The sequence below is a fragment of the Protopterus annectens genome, chromosome 12.part0 (assembly GCF_019279795.1).
Source record: "Protopterus annectens isolate FY-2018-M chromosome 12.part0, PAN1.0, whole genome shotgun sequence".
Taxonomy (NCBI): Eukaryota; Metazoa; Chordata; order Ceratodontiformes; family Protopteridae; genus Protopterus; species Protopterus annectens.
The window spans coordinates 15,229,893-15,247,410 of record NC_056746.1 but is presented as its reverse complement, the minus strand read 5'-3'; the positions used below and the strand labels follow the sequence as shown (position 1 = coordinate 15,247,410).

At 42.2% G+C, this 17,518-nt stretch overlaps 1 protein-coding gene across 2 annotated transcripts in view; it reads left to right on the top strand.

Moving 5' to 3' along the window:
* The window catches only part of TSR2 (TSR2 ribosome maturation factor), a 112,609-nt gene that overhangs the window by 56,615 nt on the left and 38,476 nt on the right, over nucleotides 1-17,518 (top strand). For both annotated transcript variants that reach the window (XM_044089058.1, XM_044089059.1), the window contains 2 exons: nucleotides 3,701-3,791; nucleotides 4,170-4,261. In XM_044089058.1, the coding sequence (XP_043944993.1) occupies nucleotides 3,701-3,791; nucleotides 4,170-4,261 (183 nt within the window). The remainder of the gene's footprint in view (nucleotides 1-3,700; nucleotides 3,792-4,169; nucleotides 4,262-17,518) is intronic.

The window sequence follows — 17,518 nt, the reverse complement described above, 5'->3', positions numbered from 1 at the left end:
AAAACTCTTGGTGCCCTATCCTGGCTCTATCTATTCTCAACACCTTCCTGGTGGTTCCAAAGTTCAAAATGCTTACTCTCCAACAGCTGCTTCCTATGCTGGCCAAGGACTCCTGGCTAGCCACCCTAGACTTAAAAGAAGCTTATCTGCACATCCCCATAAGGGAATCCTTGCAGGAAATATCTACGTTTCAGAGCAGGCTGTATGCACTATCAGTTCTCTGCACTTCCCTTTGACTTATCTACTGCGCCCAGTGTGTTCACAAAATGCCTAGCTCCAGCCATTGCATATTGCAGGCAGAGAAAAATTCAGATTTACCCATACTTGGACGATTGTCTGATTCAGGTGGACAGTCGGGAATTGCTACTCCAGCACCTGACATTTGTAAAGAGACTTCTAACTTCACTGGGGTACACCATCATTGAAAATAAATCACATCAGGTGCCCAGCCAACAAATTGTATTCCTGGGAGCAAGCTTGAACACAACTTCCCAGATGGCATTCCTCACTCCAGAAAAACAAATGTATTTGAGAAACTACTTCAGTCTACTGGCCACCAAAACCCAGCTATCTGCAAGAAAAATATTGCAAGCCCTAGGGTTCATGGCCTCTTGCATTTTACTAATTACATATGCAAGACTACATATGAGGAAACTTCAGTAGTACTTAAGTCTCTGGTGTCAACATTCTCAGGACCTGGAAACAATTCCTGTCATTCCTTGCCTAAGGGTAGAGTTCCTTTGGTGGGCAGAGGCCTGCTACCACAATAAAGGACTCCCTTTCACTCAACCCCCTGCCACCCAAACCCTAACAATAGACACATCAGACTATGCATGGGGGGCTCACATGGCAGGACAGTGTATTCAAGGCAAATGGAGCCCAAAACAAATGTACCTGCATATCAATCAAAAATAAATGTTAGCTGTACAGAATGCACCGACAGCCTTCAAATGCCTTATTCTTCCAGGACAACTACTGATAAAGACAGACAACACCACAGTTATGTGGTACATAAACAAGGAGGGGGGGAACCCATTCCTACCCATTCTGCAGGTTAGCCATGGCTCTGTGGAACACAGCCTTGAGCATTCGAGTGCACCTGCAAGCTCAATTCCTGCCAGGCAAACTAAATTCACTGGCAGACTTGAGCAGAAATCTAATGGACTCACACGATTGGAAACTGGAGCCCAAATCATTCAAGCTTCTGATCCACAAGTGGGGGCGCACCAGAGGTGGACCTCTTTACTTCCACTTAGAACTCTCAATTGAGCAAATATTGCACCAGAACTCCCCACAGCCAAGCATTGGAAAGTGGATGCTGTGTCCTTTACATGGGAAAACCTCTCAATCTATGCCTTTCCCCCTCTGCCTCTCCTCTCGAAGGTTCTACTAAAGATCAAACAGGACAAGCCAAGGACAATCCTGATTGCACCAGACTGGCCACGCCAGCACTGGTACCCACTCTTGCGCAGTCTGACAGTACTGCCACAGTGGCACCTGCTTCAGACCCCCTCCCTGCTGTCCCAGCAAGAGGGCCAGATTTTGCATCCTCGGCTACAAACCCTGAACCTAGCAGCCTAGTTCATCCCCTGAACTCATCACCTGCAACCCTCAGTAAAAAGGTGCTGGATGTCATCCTTGGGGCAAGGAGGCCTAGTACTAGAAAATCATATTCAGAAAAGTGGAAAAGATACTGTTCTTGGAGCCAGCCTCAAGGAAAGGACACAACTGTGCCCAGCTTACCTCATATACTAGATTACTTAACAGAAATGCTCCACAAAGGCCTATCCTTCTCTTTAATTAAGATTCATGCCTCTGACATCTCAGATGATTATAATACTGAGCCACCCCTCTTCTTTCATCCTCTGGTCAAACAGTTCCTGAGAGGAGCCAACAATTTAAGACCCCCCAGGAAAGCTCCCACTCCAGCCTGGGACCTTAACTTTGTATTGGAAAAACTCTCACTTCCACCCTTTGAACCTGCTTTCAGAGTTGAAATTCCTCTCCTGGAAAACAGCTTTACTTCTAGCCATCACTTGAATTGCAGGCCCTTATGGCTTGTCTGAATTGCAGGCCCTTATGGCTGTGGAACCCTTAATTGTCTTCCATGCGGACAGGGTTTCCCTCAGGGCTAACCCATCATTTATGCCCAAGATGGTATCTAGTGTGGCTTTAAACCAATCCATTCATTTGCCAACCTTTTTCCCTAATCCTCAAAATAAAAGGGAAAGGATCCTGCACTCCCTGGATGTGCATAGGCAGCTTAGGTTCTATCTGGACAGGACTAAACCTTTCAGAAAATCTGACCGGCTGCTAGTTGGCTTTGCTACAGGGGCAGAGGGCAAGGCCATTTCAAAGCAAACCATTTGTAAATGGATAGCACACTGCATCCATTTCTGCTACAAACACCACGGGAAACCTACCCCTCGGAGGATCAGAACACATTCCACTAGGGCTACATCAACCTCTACAGCATTTCTCAGGGGAGTCCCTACTAAAGGACATCCTGGAAGCTGCAACCTGGAGCTCGGTACACACTTTCACCAAGCATTACCACTTGCCTATCTTTTCTAAATCCAGAGCTGGATTTGCCACAGCAGTCTTACAGGGCCTGCTTGCCAGCCCTAATGCTTCTTGACTGCCTCCACCCATCCTCAGCTTTGGGAATCAACCCAAATTTGATGACTGCAACAGTGAAACACGAAGAACATAGTACAGTTGTGTACACTTACCATAAATGTAGATGTTCGAGTGTATTCACTGTTGCAGTCCTGGTTACCCTCCCTTCAGCCCCCTGACTTCTCTATACTTCTACCTGTTTTTCTTTGTTTGGCCATATCTTATAACATTGGTATTTACTTTCTACTGGGGGTATTCCACACCATGTAATTGCTTCCTGTTGTGGGGGCTCCTGACATCTGGGGCAAGAAAAACTGATGTAATGGCGTCAGCTGCATGTTTTATACCCCTGATGTCATGGAAGAAGCGACAGCATCCGACACAGAAATCCCAAGACTCTGGTATTCAGGCCTACTGAGGGCTACCTGCAGGCAGATAACCCAAATGTGATGACTGCAACAGTGAATACACTCGAACATCTACATTTATGGTAAGTGTACACAACTGTACTTTCTCTGTGGTATTCTTCATCAGTTAATATACAGTGCTGCTGCCGGCAGTTTTAGGATGCTGGACGTAAAAACATGAATGTTGTTCAGGCCTCACATTGGGTTGAATCCCTTTAGTCTAACAGGACAGAGGACTAAGACTAGGAGTTGTTAACGAGCTGCTTCCTGTAGTCCAAGGTTTGATTTGTTGCTGTGTAACTTTGATTGTTACTTAAGCAGACATTGCTCTTGGGCAGTTATGAAACTGGACTAGGCTCCTCAAAGGTCTAGTAAATATGAAAGAACTTCTGGCAATGCACCCCCACGCATGCACGTTAAAGAGAGGCTCTTTAGTAGTGTTTGAACTTTTGCTTTCCTGCTGTGGTTAGAAAGTGGTACTCCAGTAAAAAGATCAGATTTTAAAATCCAGCAATTGTATTGCAGGTATTCGGAGTATCAACCATTTAATGATATATCACTTACTTATACTTCAACCAGGTTAAAGTGCATGCATGTTTAAAGTCGCAGTCTTGTTTTTTGTTGATACTTTTCCATGTTTGAAATTTTTGATGACTTGTTTGGTTTCCGTATAGATAGCAGTACAAAATGGCTTTGGAGGAGTAAGCAGCCAAGAAAAGGCAGACTGGATGGTCACAGCTGTTGAGCAGTATTTCTATGATAATGGTATGTTCTTATAACAAAATAAACACTAGTACCATATTTATAATGTGTAGGGCAGATGGTACCCAGTAAATTATAGGCTATATTTACATGATTAAATTTACTATTATTAATGTTAATTTTCAACAGAATGGATAGAAACATTTTTAAATTGTTTTTGTGTAATGTTAGGTTGTTGTGCTAGTGTCCGATTTTATTGCTAAATTTATTTTTTGTAATGTTCTGAGTAAGTTTATCTAGTGGTTAAAAAAAGTGGAAGATTTTACCTGAATCACTCTTTGTTTGACCCTTACAACTTTGGCCGATAACGATGGTTTGTGTCTTTGTCTTGTTCCTGTGTGAATTATGCAGCTCACTTTTTTTTTTTTTTTTTTTATTCAGATGATCTGGAGCCTTGCGAAGTGGAAGATTTACTTTCTGAGCTGCTGAATAACGAATTTGATACAGTGGTGGAAGATGGCAGCTTACCCGAGGTAACTTACCTTTGATACTTAATACCAGTTCTTGTTTTCCATTTAATTATAGCAAATACAGTTTTTTTTCCATGTATAGTGGTTGGTAATCACTCCGAGTCTTATTCAGTACATCTGTTTCTGTGCGACAGCTGTTTTGACCCATGTAATGTGCTGTAAACGAGCATCAGAATTTGAACTACGGCATTGTGTCCTGTCCCATGGCTTGTGGAACTAAGCTTGAACTGTCATGGGTGTAGAGTAAGGGCCATTTTGCACTTGACCATCCTTTTCCTAAATTTAAAGTGAGGATCGCATTTTTTGTGTCCCCTGTAACGATTCACTTGTAAGAGGGTGTTGTATGGCACAGTGTAAAATATAAAGGTGACAAAATGAAATGATCATAGTAGAGTGAAGGTACACAGTAAATCTGTCAAGACAAATCCAATTGTAAGACTTAGTAACTGCAAATAGGGTAGCTTGCTGATGGGTTAAAGATCCTGGTAAGTTTTGCTACAGTGCATGGTGATGAATGCCATAACAGTTCACCACAGAAGGCATACAAGTCTGTCACGGGGTTATGGTCAGTCTTGTTAAGATTCTTGTCATCACAGCACTGCAGGCATCTAGCTGCTTCCTTTGTATGCCAAGTACTGTCTGGACAAGTATAAGCTGATGTGAAGGATTCCAGGATGAGACATTATAGAAATGACTGAAGCTCTTTATATGGTGAAATTGTGGCTCTTTAGGACATGTAATAGACATGCTCTGTATTAGGAGATTTTGGGAAGCATAGAAATGATAATCCTATCAGCAGACTGTGTCCTTTTCAGTAAGCAGTACTTCATTCAGTTTTTACACACAGCAGTTGCTGTTCAGTATTGCTAATGTGCGAAGAGTGATTGGCTTTCAGACTTAAGGCATTGTTCAGGTGCTTAACACCATCACAGTTATTTGTCTGAGATTGGTACAGATGTTCATCGTGCATACAGCTGCAGTCATAACAGATGGGTTGTCCTGCCGTCAGGCGGGTCCTCGGTTGGCCGAATTCCAAAGTCTAGGTCCGGTGTCGGATGTAGTCGCTTCTTCCCTGACGTCAGTGCGGCAGGGGTATAAAAGAACCAGCCAATGCCATTTTCTTCAGTCTTTCTTGCCACGCGGTGCCCGAAGCAGAAGCAGTTCGCAAGTGCCGGTCGGCCAGCTCCTGAGATTACGAAAATTTTTCAGCCAAAGTCTTCTTGAAAGCTAAGTACCCCGTTGGGGAAACTTTTCTTGCCTCAGACCGATGTCAGACAAAGTTAATAATTGTATTTCATGTGGGAAGCAAATACCGCATAAGGATTTCCATTCCTTCTGCATTCCTTGCTTAGGCCCAGACCACAACGTCTCGGCCTGTCGTTTTTGTGCTAGATTCAACAAACGCACTATTAAGCGTCGGGCGGAGTTCGCCCAACACTATTTTGGTAAAAAAATTAATTACATTATGTCGTCTGATACTCCGACTCCAGTTTTGAGTAAAAGACGCAAAGATAAGGACCGACACATGAGGTCCGCGACTTCTACCGACACCACGCTAAAGCCGGCTACAGGTGCTCCGGTTCTCAGCGAGGTGCCTACGCAGCCCCTGAGGTACTGATGATGCTTCTTTAGCGGTGTCTTCTGTGCCCGAGGTCGCAGGCTCCTCGGCCCCAACCCCGACTACAGATACCGATGCCACTCTTGGCGGGGAAACTCAGAGTTTAGACAGGCCTGCCACCTCTCAAGGTGTCTTCAGGCCTTCCTCTTTTTCCATTAAAGCTTTCACAAAATCTAAAGCAGCCATGAAAACTAAAAGACAAGCTCCACAGAGCCCCTCTCAAGGCCCCATGCCTAAAAAACAGATGCTCAAAATGGCTGAGGATTTGATTACTCTTATCAGGGGTTCTCAACCCCCCTCGGACAAAAGGCCCAGAATGGAGGAAGACTACCCTTCCTCAGACCAGGCCTCTGTTACCTCAGAACATTCTGAGGACCAGGAATATTCATATTCCCCTTTTGAAGATTCTGATGCTGAGGAGTCCATTCCCTCTATTTCCCTCCCTGAGGACTATTCCTTTGGGGAAACCTTACATACCTTGAGGAACACTTCCGCTGGGAAGGCCAAGATTACTCGGATTCCAAGAAAAGGCTCAGGGATTTTCTCTTGCTTCCTCAGCACAGGCCTCTGGCTATCCCTCCTGTCTTGGACATACTAGATGATGTGTACACAGAGGCCAGCCTTAACCCAGATTCTTTACCTCCACCTCCTGTTAAACCTGACAGGTAGTACCGGGTTCCTGATTCACACCAATTCCTATACAAAAGCCATGCTGCTGACCCAGAAACTATTTCACAGGGTCCCAAGGGAATTAAGGCCTCTACTGCCAAAAACCCATTACCTTCAGAGAGAGATTCCAGAGCTTTAGAAAGGTGGGGGAAAAAGGTATACACCTCGGCCACTTTAACCATGAGGGCATTAAACTGTCAATTCCATATGTTAAAGTATCAACAGTTTTTGTTATCTCAGTTGAAAAGCAAAATGACACAACCTGAACAACCAGACTTGAAGGAGTTGCAGGATTTGTTGCATAGTGCAGAGCAAGTGGGTAAACATACCTTGCAATGTGGTTTTGATGCTTTAGAGGCCTCATGTAGAGCTGCTGTTACAAGGTCTGTCATACGTAGACATGCTTGGCTCAAAGAGCAAACCTTACCAGATCATGTCAAAGCTAAATTACTAGATGCACCTCTTCAAAAAGATGTATTGTTTGGTGTTAAAGCTGAGGAGGTATTAAAGAAAATGGAGGAAAAGGCAAGATCAATGCAAACAGTGAAAGATTTCCTACAGGTACAACCTCCATGTTTCAGCAGAAATTGGCCTTCAAAAAATTGGTCCTTTCCAGCCACGGACAGACCTCAAAGAGGTAGATACAGGTGCCCGAGGGGTAGAGGGCAATCTCAAGGATCATTCAGAGCTAGACAGTGGCAAGCACCTACACCAAGAGGTGGAGAGGATAGATCACAGCCATTCAGAAAGCAGACACAATGACTTTCTCCTTTGCATGCCAAGCAAAGCTTTAATGGCAACATCTTTAGGCGGAAAACTGGCATTATTTTCAAAAAATTGGCATATTGTCACAAAAGACAAATGGATCCTGGACATTATAGACAGAGGCTACAGATTCCACTTTCACACCCTTCCAAAAATGAGAGGCATGCCAAACCTGCCACAAAATCAAAGGGCAGAGGCACAAAAACAAATTTCAGCTCTCATGGACATGAAAGCTATTCAAGAGGTACCTGCACAAGAACAGGGTCAAGGTTTTTATTCCAGACTATTCCTGGTACCAAGGAAGGACAAAGATTGGAGACCTATTTTGGACCTATCCATCCTAAACACATATTTACTTGTACCAAAATTCAAGATGCTCACATTACAGCAGCTTCTTCCCATGCTGGGCAAGGAGTCTTGGCTGGTAACATTGGACCTCAAGGAGGCATACCTGCATGTCCCTATCAGACAAGATTGCAGAAGATACCTCAGATTTCTTGCAGGTTCAACCCATTATCAATTCTCTGCATTTGCCCTTTGGCTTATCTACTGCGCCCTGAGTGTTTACGAAATGCCTGGCATCAGTAATTGCCTTCTGCAGACTTCAAAGGATACAAATATACCCATATCTGGACGACTGCCTGATCCAAGCGGACAGCAAGCATATACTTCTGAAACACCTGGCGTTTGTAATAAAGTTGTTGAACTTTCTGGGATACACAGTCAACAAAAAGAAATCAAAACTAATACCCTCTCAAGCAGTAATTTTCCTGGGTGCCAGCTTGAATACAAACACCCATATGGCCTACCTCACGCCAGAGAAACAAGAGCAACTATCTCAATACTTCAGAAAAATGGCAACCTTCACCAGGCTGACTGCAAGGAAAGTCCTGCAGGCTCTGGGATTCATGGCATCTTGCATCCTGCTAATCCCATGTGCAAAGCTGCATATGAGGAAACTTCAATGGTACCTAAAAAACTTATGGTCTCAACACAGCCACAGTTTGGAAACAATTATACCACTCATTCCATGTCTTCTAAAGGAATTTTTGTGGTTGGCTCAAGCATGCCAAAGAAACATAGGTCTCCCCTTCTGCATGCCTCAAGCAAATCAAATCATCACAACAGACTCCTCGGACTACGCCTGGGGGGTGCACATGACAGATCAGTGCAGTCAGGGCAAATGGTCCCAAAAAGAAAAGCACCTACACATCAATCAAAAGGAAATGCTAGCAGTACAAAATGCTATTATGGCCTTCAAAGACCTACTGCATCCAGGCCAGCTATTGATAAGGACAGACAACACCACAGTGATGTGGTACATAAACAGGGAGGAACTCCTTCATACCCCCTGTGCAGACTAGCCATGTCTCTTTGGAACACGGCTCTGGAATTACAAATCCAACTTCAAGCACAATTCCTGCCAGGCAAGGAAAACATGCTGGCAGACAACCTAAGCAGAAATATGACAGATCCACACGAATGGAAGTTGCATCCTCAGGTTTTCGCAAAGATAATCCAGGCATGGGGAAGGCCAGACCTAGATCTCTTTGCTACCCACAGAAATTACCAACTGGAAAAATTTTGCTCAAGGACCTGTCATCCACAGACCTGGAAAGTGGACGCACTTTCTTTCAGTTGGACAACATTGACAGTTTATGCCTTTCCACCTCTTCCTCTGCTGCCCAAAGTTCTATTAAAAGCCAGAGCAGACAGGCCAAAGATGATTCTCATTGCTCTGGACTGGCCAAGACAACACTGGTATCCACTCCTGAGGAGCCTGACGCATTCCCCACCATGGATCCTGCCTCTAGTGCCTCTTCTGTTGACCCAGCACAACTTCAAAACTCTTCACAGTCAGCTGAAAACCCTCAATCTAGCTGCATAGAGGATTCCTTGATTTCCCAACAGACCCTCCTCTCCAAGGAGGTGCAGGATGTCATCTTGGAGGCCAGAAGGCCTTTTACTAGAAAAGCCTACTCCGCCAAATAGAAACGGTTTTGTGCCTGGAATCAGAAAAAGGGCCAGAATCCTTGGGTACTAAATTTACCTCAAATATTACAGTACCTAGCTGAGATGTTAAACAGTGGACTTTCCTTCTCCTCCATCAAGATCCATGCTTCAGCCATTTCTGCACAATACAACACTGATCCTCCTTTATTCTCACATCCTCTCTTAAGACAGTTTCTCAGAGGGGGCTAAGAATATAAAACCCCCAAGGAAGCCACCAGTACCTGCTTGGGACCTCAACTTCTTCATTTTAGAAAAACTGACCCTGCCTCCATTTGAGCCAGCTGCTTCAACAGATCTGCAATATTTATCATGGAAAACAGCCTTCCTTCTGGCTATCACCTCAGCACGCAGGGTTTCGGAACTACAAGCCCTCATGGCTGTGCAACCTTTCATCATTTTCCATCAGGATAGAGTTTCCTTACGAACCAACCCTTCCTTTATGCCAAAGGTAGTATCCAGTGTAGCCTTAAATCAGACTATCCACTTATTTTTATCCTAACCCACAAAACAAAGGGGAAAGACTACTACATTCCTTGGACATTCACAGATAACTTCGTTATTATTTGGACAGGACAAAGCCATTCAGAAAATCAGAGCAACTTTTTGTGTCCTGTGCTACAGGTGCTCAAGGAAAGGCTATTTCCAAACAGACTATCTCAAAATGGATAGCCCACTGCATACGTTTTTGTTACTCATTTCATGGTAAAACTGTACCTACAAGCATCAGATCTCACTCCACAAGGGCCACAGCTACCTCTGCAGCTTTCCTCAGGGGGGTTCCTACCAAGGATATTTTGGAAGCAGCCACTTGGAGTTCTGTACACACTTTCTCCAAGCACTATCACCTTCCACTATACTCTAAATCTTGGGCGGGCTTTGCCACAGCAGTCTTGCAGGGCATCCTTGCTCCTCCTAGTTCCACTTAGTGCCTGCCACCCCTTTTTAGCTTTGGGATTCTACCCATCTGTTATGACTGCAGCTGTATGCATGATGAACATAGTACAGTTTTGTACCTACCATAAATGTAGATGTTAGAGTGCTAATACAGCTGCAGTCCAGGTTTCCCTCCCTCCATCCCCTCTTGGGACAGGCCTTATGACAAACACCTCCTCATACAACCTGATTGGGGTATTCTTTTATGGTGTATTTGCTTGCAAACTACTGTTTTTTGATTATATTACATTGCATTATTACATAAGTTTCTGTTTTGCCCTCCTTTTGGGGGCACCTGACATCTGGGGCAAGAAAAACTGAAGAAAATGGCGTTGGCTGGTTCTTTTATACCCCTGCCGCACTGACGTCAGGGAAGAAGCGACGACATCCGATGCCGGACCTAGACTTTGGAATTCGGCCGACCGAGGACCCGCCTGACGGCAGGACAACCCATCTGTTATGACTGCAGCTGTATTAGCACTCTAACATCTACATTTATGGTAGGTACAAAACTGTACTTTCTACCTGCTTTTAATAAAGTTTAGTTAACCGATATCTTACCTTGCCATTGATGCCAACAGAATGATCTTTTACATGTTGTTTTACATAAAACATTTAACATAGTGTTCATAATTCATTTAATGATCCATATCAACTAGTGTTCACAACTGCGGTGGTGCTGCGGTAGCATTGTCACCTCACAGTAAGACGTTGTCCTGTTCAATTCTCAGCTAAAGTGTCTGTGTGGAGACATGCGTGAATGGGCGTACCTTCGTTGAAGGTTGTACGTCAGGGCTGGCAACTCGGTACGTAAAAATCTGCTGCCAATCATTAGCGGACCAGAGTTCCGCTGTGGCGACCCCTAACCGGGAAAAGCCAAAAGATACAACAACAACATCAACTAGTGTTAACAATTCATTTAATGATCCATATCAGCCTTTGAGCCATATCCAAAAACCAGTTCAGAACATTATCATTCCCTGGCACCATTAACAATAAATGTGTCGAGGTTGCATGCTTTACAAGTCAGGTTTGCCACAAGCTGCATATTCAATAAAAAAACTCCAAAAACAAATGGTTCTGCCACCAATTCCACTTAAAAACACTTAAAACTTGAAAACTTTAATAAACATACGATGATAAGATAAAATAAAATAAACACACTAGCTCATAAACCGGATAAGCACTTTCGGTATAATACCTTTTTTCAAATCCTAAATGTTTGCCAGTGAAACTTCTTCTTAAATACATGCTCTGGCGACTGTTCGCTCGGTAATCAATACTGATTACTGAATATCCGCTAGCATCTCCTTCATCTTGGTATCATAAAACGACATTTCCATAACTATAACTGCCCTCCTTTGTCAGCTTGTTTGATCATGATGTCCTTCATATTCTGTAGTTCAGATAGTGCTCTCTTCTCATTTAGAGTTAAGTTGTGGAAATGTTTACTTTCCTTTTGCTGTCTATATTCAGCCACTTCATTTTCACATAATCGCAAGAAGGCATCGACAACCGGATGACATACAGGGACAAACGTACTTGGTTTCCTGTATCCAATTCTAGTTTGAGATTCATCATTGTTTGTTTTTCCGAAGAGATGCCTTAAAGTCACATTCCTCCCAAAATATTTTAGATCTAGAATAAATTCACTCATTGGTGAACGCAAGGAGGGTATGAAACTCATTCCTTTCTCTAATAGTCGAGTCTGATCTTTTGTTAATAAAATACTCGATATATTAAATACAAGGGAATCATTTATTCCTGAAACCTCCGTTTCTTCCTCTCCCTGCTCTGGGGTCGTATTTCCCTCGGGGTGTTGTTCTGCAACAAAAAAGGAAGCTGTTGGTAAAGCGGTAAATGTACCACCCCATCTTTGGGTTTAGTGGCATTCTGTATATCCAAATTCTTGTTATTATTCAAAATGGATATATTTTCTTCACCCTGCTCAGATAGTTCTTCTATGCTCTCAGTATTGATTACCGAGCTAACATTAGTCTCCATAGCATGTATCACAGCTTCATGTGTTGTTGAAACCTCTCTGTTGTTTTGCCTGGGTGTAGTATGCACTTCTGCTTCTACTACAGTTCTCGTTGGTTTCCTAGTGACAGTCTCCTCCTTTTCATGGCTTGCTACTATTCCATTGTTTACATTAGTCCTGGTCTGTATGGTCGTTTTCTTATCTTTCGGCCATTCAAACAGGTGACCCTTCCTAAAATCATTAAAATCCCTGGATAGTTTGCTACTTTTCACTCCTTTTAACTTGGTATCATAAGCATCAAGCCTGTCCTGCAGCGCCCCTAGCTTCATCAAATTGTTATCAGATAATGTCATTTGTTCCAGTTCATTCTGTTTTTGTTCAATTAGGGTTGCTGCTTCAACCTCCTGAGGTTTAAAAAATTCTATCAAAAGTTTCATGTAAATGAAACTAGTTTCTATATTAATCCTTTGCCATTTGGCAAGCAATTCAGGATACATATTTCCATAAGTTGGCATGCATCTTACTATTAAACCTCATGTGATAATGTGATGGTGAAGGCACGCCTCCATATGAAAGCGTTGCCATTGTAGTCGCTTTAGTTTAAAAGCTGCATTCTCTACTTCCTTATAAATGCTCTCAAATAACAAGGTGTCTCCCCTGTTTGTTGGTAGCTCCAAAGTACCACTTTCAAAGTAAAAGTTAAGAATGGTTAGATAAACCCATTAAATTACTGGCATGGATTCTCCTACTTGCCATTTCCAATGCTGGCTGCTATTGTAATGCTGATTCCATTATGCAGTGGATGTATGACGCTCCCACCAAAAAATAACAGGCAAAAAAAAGTAGCGTCACCAAAGGCAGAGCACATCAAACTATAAAACTCCAAAAACAAATGGTTCTGCCACCAATTCCACTTAAAACTTGAAAACTTTAATAAATATACGATGATAAGATAAAATAAAATAAACACACTGGCTCATAAACCGGATAAGCGCTTTCAGTATAATACTTTTTCAAATCCTAAATGTTTGCCAGTGAAACTTCTTAAATACATGCTCTGGAGACTGTTATCTCTGTAATCAATACTGAGAGCATAGAAGAACTATCTGAGGAGGGTGAAGAAAATCTATCCATTTTGAATAATAACAAGAATTTGGATATACAGAATGCCACTAAACCCAAAGATGGGGTGGTACATTTACCGCTTTACCAACAGCTTCCTTTTTTGTTGCAGAACAACACTCCGAGGGAAATACGACCCCAGAGCAAGGAGAGGAAGAAACGGAGGTTTCAGGAATAAATGATTCCCTTGTATTTAATATATCGAGTATTTTATTAACAAGAGATCAGACTCTACTATTAGAGAAAGGAATGAGTTTCATACCCTCCTTGCGTTCACCAATGAGTGAATTTATTCTAGATCTAAAATATTTTGGGAGGAATGTGACTTTAAGGCATCTCTTCAGAAAAACAACGATGAATCTCAAACTAGAATTGGATATAGGAAACCAAGTATGTTTGTCCCTGTATGTCATCCAGTTGTCGATGCCTTTGTGCGGTTATGTGAAAATGAAGTGGCTGAATATAGACAGCAAAAGGGAAGTAAACATTTCCACAACTTAACTCTAAATGAGAAGAGAGCACTATCTGAACTACAGAATATGAAGGACATCATGATCAAACAAGCTGACAAAGGAGGGCAGTTATAGTTATGGAAATGTCGTTCTATGATACCAAGATGAAGGAGATGCTAGCGAATATAGCCACCTACAGGAGGATTGATAAAAGAGAATTGAACACCATTATACATAGTGTACAAGACACACTTTATGACAAGCTCATGAATAGATCGATAAGCAAAGAGCTGTTTGATTTTTTTGAAGTATGTCATCCTACTATACCTAGCATCAGTGGAATGCCTAAGCTGCATAAGAATCTACATGACCCTCCGATGCGACCAGTCGTTTCAGGAAAAGGATGGATAACTGAACCAAAGGATGGATAACTGAACCCCTTTCTATTTTTATAGAAGGGGAGTTAAAGAAATTGCTACCTCACACACCTGCAGTGATCAAGGACTCTGCTAAGTTCTTAAGTAGACTTTACAAGACACTGCAACAGATAAATACTTGTAAGAATTTATTATTGGTAACTATGGATGTGAACAGTTTGTTCACGTCCATACCCAATGATTTGGGGATCGAAGCGATTAGAGACTTTGGTGTGAAGCACAAAGCAACCAATGATATCCATTTGCTATGTAGTCTGTTGGAATTGGTCTGGTATAACAATGTGTTTCTGTATGGTAGTACTTACTACTGGCAGAAGTCAGGGGTAGCGATGGGAACTCCATGCGCAAATAGTTATGCCAATCTGGTCCTGGCAAGATGGGAAGAGCTATGGAAAGCGGTTATTAATAACAAATGGAATAGAAACATAGTTTTCTATAATCGATTTGTGGATGATGTCTTTCTCTTATGGGATGGCGATTTAACCTCCTTGGAATATTTTGTACAATTTTTGACCAACACAACTTCATTTTTGAAGTTTGAAGTGACATCTTCTAATACAGAGATAGAATTCTTGGTTGTTAAGTTAATGTTAGATGACACAGGAAGCATCAATACTAGAATGTATAGGAAACCTGTATGGCACAATCATTTACTACATAATACTAGCATGCATCCCAGGCATGTTCTTGACAACATAGTGACTAACCAACTAACTCGAGTGTCCAAGCTCTGCACGAGGGATGAGGATTATAGGGAGGAGCAAATTAAACTTATCAATGACTTTAATAAGAGAGGATACAAAGTCAAAGAGGCACAGACCAATGAAGCAACTACCTTGGAACTACTCTCTGAGGGGAAGACCCTATTTCTCGGACCAAGGTGAAATAGTTAAGATCAAGCAAAAGGAGGTAAAGTCCAATCTGAGATGCCAGTTGACATATAGTACTGATAATTTTGCTATCCGTAATACCATCAGAAAATTTTGGCCAGTGCTAACATCTGACAACAAAATTAGGGCAATTGTTGATCAACCCAGCTTTTCTTTTAAGAACAGGAAAAACTTATGTTATAAAACAGAAACTGAAGCTATTTCTGAAGACAGGAGTTTTCAGATGAACAGGATAGTTGGTACATTCAGATGTGGAAGTTGCAAGGCATGCTCTCATATATATATGTATATATATATATATATATATATATATATATATATATATATATATATATATATATATATATATATAAACATCTCAAATACTTTTACACATCCCCTGACTAAAAGGAACTATAAGTTTGAAGGATTTGCAAACTGTCGGAGTAAAAACATTATCTATGTGGCAACCTGCAGTCACTGCAAGACATACTACATAGGGAAAACTAATCAAATGCTCAAAGAACGTATCCTAAAGCACTTATCTGACATAAGAAAAAAATTACCAGCAATGCACTTTATATGCATATTAGTATAAATGACAGTCATTCTTTCAAGTTCATGGCATTAGCTAGGCTTCATGAAACACCAAGAGGTGGGGATTTAGTAAACCGAACAGAAATTGAAGAGATGAAGTGGATAATGAATTTGCAATCAGATCAGTCACCAGGTCTGAATGCATTTGTCCCTTTAAAACCTGCACTAAAAGGGAATGCTCTTCAGTACTCAAAATGACATAATTAGAAGGGTGTGTATGCTGCTATGGTTACTAAATGCATCTAAGTGAGTGAACACTAGGAAATGAGGGTATTTAAGAAGACGTTTCACTGGCAAACATTTAGGATTTGAAAAAAGTATTATACCGAAAGCACTTATCCGGTTTATGAGCCAGTGTGTTTATTTTATTTTATCTTATCGTATATTTTGCCTCACAGTAAGACGCTGACCGGTTCGATTCTCAGCTAGAGCATCTTCTGCGTGGAGACATGCGTGAATGGGCGTACCTTTGTTGTAGGTTGCGCGTCAGGCCTGGCAAGCCGGTACGTAAAAATCAACTGCCAATCATTAGCGGACTGGAGTTCTGCTGTGGCGACCCCTAACCGGGAAAAGCCGAAAGACACAATCAATCGTATATTTATTAAAGTTTTTTAAGTTTTAAGTGTTTTTAAGTGGAATTGGTGGCAGAACCATTTGTTTTTGGAGTTTTATATTTTGGTGTGCTCTGCCTTTGGTGTCGCTACTTCTTCTTTTGCCTATTCAATAAAAAACACAGAGACCTCAGAGAGATTAAATGGCCGCAGCCATATGTTTATTGCAATTTACTCCAGTAGAAGCCAATTATTGTGAGATGTGTGCAAGGCAGGAATGTCAGGGAGGCCATTTTATTTCTTTCATAGCATTCCCCAAAACCTACATGACAACGGACAGCACGTCGATATCAGGCTCTCCTGATTCATCATAGCAGCTTTTTCATTTCACAATTCATCACAATTCCTCTGGGCCACCTTGCAGTCTGCCAAAGAGCCATTGCCGGGCAGGTAAGTCCCCTGGCAACAATCCCTTGAGGCTGTCTGGCCTGTGGAAGGTCCAGCTGAAGAGTCCTATGACCACCCCCCACTTACCTTGGCCTCCCTTACCTTTCCTGTCTTCCGCCATAGAAGGGAGGAATATTCCTCCCTTCCGCCAGCACATCTCAACCTATCCTAAGTGAATGCCCTTCAAAGCTAAACCAGCTTGCAATTCTTTATAAAAAATCCCCAAACCTTCTTCAGATAAATGAACCCCATCCTTATCATACCTGTCTGGCCGACAGACCGGAATGCCAGGATGTGGAACGTATAACACGTTAATGTCCCGTAACACCTTATCCATAGAATTATTAATTCTCCTTTTCATTCTCTCCACAGCTTTAATGGATCTATACCCCCTCCATTTCTTTCTCTGTACCTCTTCTGACCAGCAGATAATAGCTAGTGGCCAGCATTAATTTATGCAATATACCTCTTGTTACCATCAAACCAATTGGATCTTTTATTGGATGTTGACAAATATCATTACCCCCTAGGTGCAATAAAATGGCAGTAGGAGATTTATCGCTTCTTGCAGCTTGCTGTAGTACTGCCCTGAGATGGTGCTACCGCATTCCCGATACTCCAAACCAAATTGCTTTACAAGAAGCTCATTTTCCTCCTTGGAAGGAGAAGCCCTGCCTGCCCTGGACAAAGTGATGGAATCTCAGAATGAAAGAATGACCCACTGTCAAATGTATTTCCAATCCAAAGATGTGAGAGCTGAAAAATAAAGGACAAGAGTTAAAGCTATTTGTACCCTACATAGCCTT